The sequence below is a fragment of the Daucus carota genome, chromosome 5 (genome assembly GCF_001625215.2).
Source record: "Daucus carota subsp. sativus chromosome 5, DH1 v3.0, whole genome shotgun sequence".
Taxonomy (NCBI): Eukaryota; Viridiplantae; Streptophyta; class Magnoliopsida; order Apiales; family Apiaceae; genus Daucus; species Daucus carota.
In genome coordinates this window covers 554,621-565,118 of record NC_030385.2, presented here as the reverse complement: position 1 = coordinate 565,118, position 10,498 = coordinate 554,621, and the positions used below count along the sequence as shown (strand labels likewise).

General features: G+C 30.8%; 1 protein-coding gene across 1 annotated transcript; it reads right to left on the bottom strand.

The window, feature by feature from the left end:
* Positions 1-3,487: 3,487 nt before the first annotated feature.
* On the bottom strand, positions 3,488-7,229 carry LOC108223264 (probable GTP diphosphokinase RSH2, chloroplastic). Its single transcript, XM_017397428.2, has 6 exons — positions 6,376-7,229; positions 6,088-6,273; positions 5,150-5,610; positions 4,651-4,809; positions 4,217-4,565; positions 3,488-4,002 (listed from the first exon to the last, which is right to left on the bottom strand). The coding sequence occupies exons 1-6, from the start codon at positions 7,051-7,053 to the stop codon at positions 3,694-3,696; spliced, it is 2,142 nt and encodes a 713-aa protein (XP_017252917.1). The 5' UTR covers positions 7,054-7,229; the 3' UTR covers positions 3,488-3,693.
* Between the last annotated feature and the right edge of the window lie 3,269 nt (positions 7,230-10,498).

Genomic DNA, 10,498 nt, shown 5'->3' with positions numbered 1-10,498 from the left:
ATTATTTAGATAAAAATTAGTTTGGGCCGCCTCCCGTTCCCGTCAAACACAATACTAATCAAGAATCATTTACATCATCATAAAAACAATATATAATTCCTATTTTATTTTATTCATTATTTTCATTTTATGATTACTATTTATTAATTAAAAATTATTATTCTTTTATGGTTCTAATTTTTTTGCTATTAGTTTTTTTTAATGATTATTATCATTACAATCCTTTATTTTCTATTTGAAATTTAACAAAATTATAAGACCAAATCGAAACCAAAATTGGAAGTATTACCTTACAAATCTTAAATATATATTGTATTTTATCTATGATCGTTAGTTTAATAAATATAAAAATTATTCTAATTATGATAAAATTAAATATTATAATTAGATAAAAATTATTTTGAACCGTGGTCCCGTTTTAACAAAAAAAATATTATAACATAGATAAAAAATTATTTAGCGACTTTCACTTCAAACATAATACTAATAAAAAAATTATTATTATTTAGATAATAATTAGTTTGGGCCGCCTCCCGTGCCCGTCAAATACAATACTGACCAAGAATCATTTACATTATCATAAAATCAATATATGATTCCTATTTTATATATCCTATTTTATTTTATTAATTATTTTTATTTTATGATTTCTATTTATTAGTTAAAATTTATTATTTTATTATGGTTTTATTTTTTTGCTATTAGTTTTTTAATGATTATTATCTTTACAATCCCTTATTTCTACTCGAAATTTAAGAAAATTATAAGACTAAATCGAAAATAAAAAATTGTACGTATTACTTTCCAAGTATTAAATATAAATTGTATTTTATCTATGATTGTTAATTTAAATAAATATAATCCTATTCCTTCTATATTAATATATAATTAACAATAAGAATCGTATTATCTTGTGAATCTTAAGAAAGAAAAAGAATTGTATTACGTTTAGAACTCTTTTTCTAGATTCTAGAGTATTACCTTTAGAATTTAATAAGAAAAGAGTCATATTACCTTTAGAATTCTTGAACCTGATTTTCTAATAAAGCCGCGCTTCGCGGCGGCGTTATGAATTTATTATAAATTTAGATAAAAAAATTGTTCTACCTATTTTCTTGTCAAACATAATACTAACAGAAAATTTATTATTATTTTGATAAAAATTAATTTGGGCCGCCCTCCCCTCAAACACAATACTAATAAAGGATCTTTTTTATAAATTTTGATACGAAATAATATTATAATTGCATAAAAGTTATTTTGAGTCGTGTTCCCGTTAAACATATCATTAATAAAAAATATTATAATTAATATAAAAAAAAATTTAAGTGTCCCTTTTGTCGAACACAATACTAATAAAAAAATTGTTTGACCCGCCCTCCTATCAAAGACAATATCAATCAATAATTATTATAATTATGATAAAATTAAATATAATTATATAGATAAAAATTAGTTTGAGCCGCTCACTTGTCGAACACAATGCTAATAACAAAACATTATAATATAGATATTAGTTGGTGTCGCCCTACCGTCAAACACAATACTAATAAAAATTATTATAATTATGATAAAGTTAAAGATTATAATTGGATAAAAATTATTTTAAGTTGTGGTCCGTTTGAATAAAAAAATATTATAACTTAGATAAAAAAATTATTTTAGTTGCTTTCCCGTCAAACATAATACTAATAGAAAATTTATTATTATTTAGATGAAAATTAATTTGGGCCGCCTTCCCCTGAAATACAATACTAATCAAGAATCATTTACATTATGACAAAATTATAATTACAATTGGATAAATATATCCAATTTCATAGATTTTAGCTATTATATTTTTCTTTAAGATTTCTATTTCTTAAATGTTTAGAATTATCTCTCTTTTCTTTTAAGATTCCTATTTCTTCACTACTTAGAATTTCATAAATTTTAGCTATTATATTTTTCTGTAAGATTCCTATTTCTTAACTGTTTAGAATTATCTCTCTTTTCTTTTAAGATTCCTATACCGGTTAGAGTTCTTTTAATAGATTCTAGAGTATTACCTTTAGAATCCGATAAGAAAAGAATTGTATTATCTTTAGAATTTTTGAACATGATTTTTTGAATTATAACTATATTTTCTCTCCGAAATTTAAGAAAAATCAGAAGACTGAATCGAGGAATTCTAGAGGCGCCTAGATTCTAGAGTATTACCTTTAGAATCCGATAAGATTAGAATTGTATTACCTTTAGAATTCTTGAACATGATTTTTGAATTATAATTATATTTTCTCTCCGAAATTTAAGAAAAATCAGAAGACTGAATCGAGGAATTCTAGAGGCGCCTAGATTCTAGAGTATTACTTTTAGAATCCGATAAGAAAAGAATTGTATTACCTTTAGAATTCTTGAACATGATTTTTTGAATTATAACTATATTTTCTCTCCGAAATTCAAGAAAAATCAGAAGACTGAATCGAGCAATTCTAGAGGCGCCCGCATCCTCCTTTATATATATATATTGATTGATGAATGTGTTATATGTATTCGCGGAATAAGAGTTTATTTATTAGCGGAATGAAACTTTTCAGTTTCGCGGATATTAATATTAATAGCGGATTTATTGAAAAATAAAAATTAAATTTGAGCCTCTTAAAATATTAAAATATAGATCCAATGACCTTCGTATAGTACAGTGTGTTAGATTAGTCATAACTGACACACGGTTACCGGGAACATGGCCCTCGTTTTTAATATGATTCAATATTTTTTATATATAGCTAAAATCTATAGCAAATTTAATAATCTAAACCGATTTATAAAACCTTTTAAAATTTATTAGATTTTTGTTGTTAAATCAAAAAAAATATCAAATAAAAATCAGAATGTAATTTATGAATTGATAAAATACTTTTTAAAAATTAATCAATTTTTTTTAAAATAAATCAGTATTTTGTACACAGCCTTGAAGGCGTTCGACTCAAAATTTATTGATTCGGTTTGTTTTCCAGAAGCAGAAGTTACTTCTGAATTTCTGCTTTTCTTAACTATTTTTGTAAATAAGTAGAAGCATTTTAAAAAAGTTAAATATGCTAGTCTCTCATAGATTCTACACTTTAAAAAAAATTAAATATGCTAGTTTATCTCTCGTAGCTTCTACTTCTTTTCCAAACAATTTATTAACTTATTTACTTCTCACTTCTATCACGTATGTCATACAACTTATATTTTAAAATTTATATTAACTAAAATTTTACTCTATCCATCCATTTTTAATTGTCACATTTTTTTATTTTTGATCACTTTAACTGACCAAATTTTAACTGAAATTTATTAATATTTTGTCAATCGATATAATAAAAAATTATGTTACCAAAAATAACTTATAATATACTTTAATATGTAATTTTCAGTTTATTAAAATAATATAAAAGTGACTTATAATTTTTGCTAAAAAATTAGTTAATTTGACCAACAAAAATAAAAAAATGACAACTGAAAAGAGACGGAGCAAACACATATCTACAGAATTTCTTGCCGACTCCCACACAGTAATCAATCACCAACATCTACATACTTTACAAAACCAAGCAAATCTAGCCATTCTGTTTCTAAACAGATAGATGAAGCTGTTCTGTACAAAGATTCATGATGTATATACAAATACAAGGCGGTTAAACAAATAGTGTACAGCTAAAAGGCCAGGAATCAACTTTTCCAACCAGCCATGCCAGGGGTGGCAGTAGCCATACTCGACACAGAAAGACCACGGTCATACATACGCTGAATCTCTTTTCTATATACCGGCAGTGACTTGTCCGGGATGGTTGGGGTTAGTTCCACCACATCCCCCATCTTTAGCTGGCAGTTGAGATCATTTAAGGGATTGTGATTTAACCTTGGACGCAGCTCTTCTTTCACTGGAATTCCATACGCAGACCATCTAGTGCTACCCCTACCAGTTCGTTCCAGTAAATTCCTGACGGTAGAATTGGCCGGAAACTCCTCAACCGACATCTGTTTAGAGAACAAAAACACTTAATAATGGAATGATGGCGATTTTAACTGCTTGCCAGAGACAACCGGTTTGAGAAGCATATATAACATATTTACCAGTACTGGCGATTTTAACTGCTTGCCAGAGACAACCGGTTTGAGAAGCATATATATATTTACCAGTACTAGCAAATACTTTAGGATAGAAAGATATAGACTGATCCAAGTAACAAACCTTATCATTTTCAATCAGAATGACATAAACAGGTCCATCAGCTCCACAATAAGGTTTTAAGCTATGTGGACAATCCTTCGAATGTGAAGGTAAAGTGCAGGGTGGCTTCACCGAATCACCAGCTATGGTTGATTGGTCTTTGAACATGGTCTCGCATTGCCATGTAACAACCCAGCGAGCCCACTCAACCATCTGAAGTACAAATGAAGAGTATTTACAATCGCCTTCTTTGTATCTCCAATGAGCTGCAAATCCAAATTCAGCTTGCAGGTGCATCTCTTTTGTTCTAATCTGAACTTCTAGAGGAAGCATGTCTTCCCCCATTACTACTGTGTGCAAAGACTGATACCTGAAAAAGAAAAACATAAACCGGTTTAGTATGATATTTTCACTAACCATCTAAGTATTATTTTACTAGTAAAAATCTCACTAACCCATTAAATTTGGGACGTTTTATATAGTCTTTGAACCTTCCAGGTACTTCAGACCACAACTGATGAACAATTCCCAGCGCCTTATAGCAGTCATCCTCGTTTTCGACAATCAATCGCAGTCCATTAATGTCATGGACTTCATCCATACTCAGCTTCTTTCTGCACATAACATAACCTCTTTGAGCGGATGCATTATCTCAATAAAATATAATTCAGCAATAAAATGATTTTACAGTTAATAAAACAACAAGCCCTTGTCCAGGGCTATTTGTATTATCATTCATAAATATATATATAAACAAAAAAAATTATTTTGAGTTGGTTGCTTGTGTGCAAATGCAGTCATTTAATGAACTAAGATTCCACCTTATGTCACAAAATATACTAATGAATCTCAGAATCTTTTTTTGTAGTTGTTAGATACTCTGTAAGCAAGCACATTGCACATGTGCGCAATTTAACTTGTGTGTGTGGTGGTGAGGGGGGGGAGGGGGCATACTTTAACATTTTGCAGTGGATGCTGTATAAACTTTTATGCCGCCCTGATAGAACATGATAAGAAATGGCTCCATCTTTGAGAGCAGTCCCCAACATCTCTGCGGCTGAAGTGATCTTTGCCTCATCGAAGGATTTTACAAGCTTGGCGGACAACTCTTTGTGCTGATCTGGATGAAGGTATTTGAAACAGAGATTTTCCAGCTGTTCTTTCCAACTATAGATTCCTAAACGGTTAGCAAGTGGAACAAATATCTCCAATGTTTCTTTGGCAAATCTCTTTTGCTTGCTCATAGGTAAAGCATCTAGTGTCATCATATTATGCAATCGATCTGCCAATTTTATGAGGACAGCCCTTGCATCAGCCATAGCAAGGAACATTGTGTGCATCCGATCAGCCTCAACAGTTTTGCCCGCTGTATTGCTTTCTCGGGCGAGCTTGCTTAATTGACTTAGCTTAGACACCTATAGATACATCAAAAGATGAGTTATTACATTTAGGAAAAATATTAAATATTGATCAAACTTCATATTGATCCTTTGTTACAACAATAGTGTTCCTACTTCCTACAAATCTTTAAAGGTTGGCATACAGAATGATGCATGCTTTTAAAGATTACAAGGAGACTCGTTAAGAGAAGAGAAAAAATAATCTTCAAGTCCATGAATGATCATTGCATCATATATTGAAAACGAGTATCAGTATATGCATGCAGACACTTTTAACTTGGAGATATAGCCATGCCTGAATAATGAGTTTCAGAATGTAAAACTATAGATGCATGTGTATCGTCCATTACATTGTTTGAAATTAATTTTTACTCAGTTTTTAGCAGTAAAATTGCTAAATCAGGCAGTGTCAACAAATGATTAAATTAATTGCAAATAGCGTGACAATGGACAAGTTTTAACGCGAATTAAGACAAAATTGAAGTCTCATACCCCTTCAACCAGATCAGCAACCCCAGCTCCAAATGTCCCCAAAATACAATCTTTTGTCATAAAGGAATCATCAAGTGTGTCGTGGAGAAGCCCAGCCGCAACTACTGTCGAATTGGCACCTATCATCGCAAGCAAAATTGCAGTCTCCACACAATGTTGTAAATAAGGATCCCCACTTGCTCGCATCTACAAATTTCACATAAAAATCAGCACAAATCACCAAAATTCCCAACCAAAAAAATCTTTAAAGCCAACAAACATAACAGATCAAGTAGTAAAAATCTTTACCTGCCCTCTATGAGCTTTCTCAGCCTCATAAAAAGCCTTAATCACAACATCATCATAAAATATCTTGTGTTTCAACTGCGCATTCACTAACATATCTTTGGCATAACTAGAGTCCACAAAACCATCCTCCATACTAAAAGTAAGCTCATCTACTTCATCACCGGCATAATCATTCATCTCGAAACGAGGCGAATCATAATCGACACACGAAGCAACAGCACGGCCAATAAAACCACTAAACAACCCATTACCACTCCCGATCCGACCCGACCCGATAAAATCGCCACCATCCCTCCCAATTCTCATAACCGGGCTCGAACTAAGTGAATTCGGGCCCTGAAACACTGAAACAGGGCTCGAATCTCGCTTCGCAAACGAATTGAGCGAGAGATTCGGCGAGTACGAGAATGAACTCGTCAAATCCTCGACTTTTTCGTGCCGGAAATCATCGACGACGCCGGAATAGCCGGAACTGTGTTTCACCGCCGGGGACGAGAATAACGACGACAGGCCGCCGATTATCGGCTTTTGCGAGGAAGATGTTGAAGTTGATGATGAAGATCGAGCGTTTATGTCGAAGTCGTGAGATGAATTGGATGAAATTGAGCACGGATACGGCGTCGTATTGACGGTGCTCGTCGGTGGGCTTGCGTAGAGTGCGATGGTTGAAACGGCCATCAATTCCCAAAATCGATCTTGAATAATATTGAGAAATTAGTTGAATTATTTAGAAAAGAATCGAAATTAAAAGCTTCACTCTGCAAAGATGAAATGCGTGTAATTGAGAGAATGAAGGGGAGTGTTGAAGTTTGAGCTTTGTGGTCTGTATTCTCGTTGGTCGTCTGGATATTTTCGTGTTTTTTTTTTTTTTATACAGAATTTATATATTATATATTATATGTAAATAAATGTATAATCAACGTTGTATTGGATTGTGATTTTAGAGGATTTTTTTATTTTATGAACCGAGATTTTCGATTGGAATTGTTTGAAATCCATTAAAATCTTGAGGTATTCAATTGGGATTTTAAGTTATGCTACAAAATCTGCTGATATTCAATTATGATTTTAAATTATACTTTAAAATCCGATGATATTCAATTGGGATCGTTTAAATCTATTGAATCATATGGTATTCAAATGCTGATAGATTTTTTTGGATTTGATAAAATTATGAATTTTGTGATTGTTCAGTGTATAAGTTTTTTGAAATTCCACCAAAATCCATGAGATTTTAAAGCATTGTGTTTAAATCCTAGGAATTCTGCGACATTTTATCAAGAATCCACCTGAAATCAAAATCATATACAATCCATTAAAATTCATAAATTAAAAATAATCCATTAAAATTTCAATCGAATACACCCTTGTACTGCTTGGTTTAATTTCTGTTCGTTTTGAAATAGTTAAAATCAAAATCAAAATATTGGTGCATGTTCTACGATCTACATGACACGGTTAAATATAGTTTTTTATTTGATTTTGATTTTTGATTTTTTTCCTTCCAGGAAATTAAATCCAATAACTAAAACTATTCAGTCGTTCCGATATTATTATATTATTAATTGTTTCAAATATTTGCATAATATTATTATTACTCGTGATCGGTGTTATGAAAGCGGAAATTAGATTTTATCGATAAAATTATGAAATAAAGATTAATCGAGAATTAATTAGATTGATCGGATCATTAATAAAATAATTTGACGTTTACTCAATTTGCATGAACGGTACAACATGGATTAATCACCAACTTTTTGAAAAGAGATCGCGAAGAGGCGTGGCAGATAATGATAAGGCCAAACAACTGTCACGTGGTCAACAGAGGTGACGTGGCACCCCACTTGGCAGCTTGCACAACAAATACTACTGTAGTACAATAATTTCGTAAGAGAAAATATTAATGTTTGGCGGTAATAGAGAACTTAATCGATAAAATCACTAAATAAGAAATAATCTTAAATTAATTAAATAAAATTAATCGGATGATTAATTGAAAACAATAAGGGAATGGATCAATTCCGCAAATTAAATAACATTATTTAATCCTGATTAATTATCAGTTTTTAGAACGGAGACTTGAACACATACTTAGAAAATTTACTCCGCTATCGTGTAAATAATACATTAATTATTTTTGATGAAACTCAAATATTCATATCTATCAAGTAAATTTCATAATTTATTTTTTCATACATAATGAATCTTATATTCATTCCTATGCTTTTAATATTCATTAGCGTGTACGTATAAGAAGAGTATTTAAAATGCAGACGCATGCATGCAATCAGGCAGAAGAAGTTGGTTTAAGCCGTCATTATCCATCGGTGGTGCTAACCATGTTCCCCCTTAATTATTCTGATTTCTGGTTTGGATCCAGTGCTGCCAACCCATGCATATATTACTCGTCTTTTGTTGTTACGAATTATGGCAGCAAGGCGTTCATATCTGGCGGTGGACAATGGACGCTCTTATATGTGGACTCCTTTTATTTCTAGCTTTTTTATTTGTTTCTTTCTTGTGGAGGTCGATACTCATGTTTCAAGTTGGTACGTTTATATTCTAACACATGCCCCATTTGCCTGGCAGCTATACGTTCATTCTCTAACTCTCTTTTTCAAGTTTGTGATGTCAAGAAAGGCAATCAAATCAAATTCAACAACGAATACAAGTGTATTTGAGAAAACCACTCACAAGAACTAGCTACTATACTATTGATGGAATCAATTTCAACAACGATGGAGTTGTGCATGAAAAAAAAAAAAGCAATCATGAGAGGTACTATTGATTTATTTACTTCTATTTTTTGTGCTGATATTTTAGAAATAAACAATTATAGAAATTTGGTCAAAAGTTCCACTTGACTTGATTGATTATAAACATTAAAACATAGTAATATAATATTATATAACAAATCCTGAACGAAAACTTAAAAAAGAAACAAAGATTTACTACAAATTCAAAACCTGCAAACACAGCATTAACAAAAATCCGAATCAGTTGGCTAAATTACTGCCCCTGATATAAAATATTATAATAATATAATTATCAGAATATAACATATTAAATTCGTGTAATCTGTTTAAAAGAATCTAATAGACCATCATGTTCACGAGGCATCTACAATTCTGAGAATCATACGAATTTCCATCCTACGTATATCCACCATCTTCACAAGAAACGTATATCCACCGTTTTGACGAGAAATATATATCCATCTTCTTTATAAGAGGAAAGATGTCAACACTAAAACATTCCATCCTAAAATAATATGAAGGGTTACTTACAAATCCAAAATACAAATATTCGAAACATTTCGCTAAATTACTGCATTTGATCTGAATCTAAAATATTATAATATTTTAAACACCGGAATATGACACATCACATTATGTGTATAATAAATACAAAATCCTTTCTTAATATCTAATCCTCATAAAAAGTATGTTATGTTAATTTTTTTTTCTTCACTTAAACACTTATGGTGACAAAATAAGTTCTATATATCAAATAGCCCCGTAATATTTTATTTCTTACATACTTTTTCACGGTTTTATCTTTGATTAACATAATATTATATAATAAGCCGGATATCATGAAGTATTACAAAAAATTCGGAAAAATCTGATGGTGTAAAAGTAAAAGTGATCAGCTTTAATTAAATTTGACTAAATTTTGTAGAATTTAAGACCGATCAAATTTATCCAATTATCTTTTACCTGAATTATCAAGAAGTATATTAAATCTTGAGAAAATACATGCAAAGTTCCAAAAATATTAGGAATTAAGATGATACGTGCAAGCTTAGGGTAACTTATAACTAAAATACACATAGATATCATTTATTTCTAAATTACGTGCATGTCAAATACAAATAGCTATTAAATTTATTTTTCTTTTTGGCTAAATAACTGATAAGTATTTTCCCTGTACAGCTTTTAGGAAATGTAAGCATGACATAGATTAGTGTGGCATGCCAGGTTAGTGAGAAGTGTATAAAGACATACATATACTATGATGCTTCACAACGTGAAATTCATTTTTGGTGTTTTTCTTTAGCTTCATGGCTGGATCTCGGCGATCATACGACATTTGAGCCTGTTCAACAATATGGACTTTAATT

Excerpts from the sequence above, each read along its gene's own strand:
- LOC108223264 (XM_017397428.2), bottom strand. The coding sequence starts at position 7,053 with ATGGCCGTTTCAACCATCGCACTCTACGCAAGCCCACCGACGAGCACC. Across the intron at positions 6,274-6,375 it reads AGAAAGCTCATAGAGGGCAG|ATGCGAGCAAGTGGGGATCC; the intron begins GTAAAGATTTTT and ends TGAAATTTGTAG. Across the intron at positions 4,566-4,650 it reads AAACGTCCCAAATTTAATGG|GTATCAGTCTTTGCACACAG; the intron begins GTTAGTGAGATT and ends TTTCTTTTTCAG.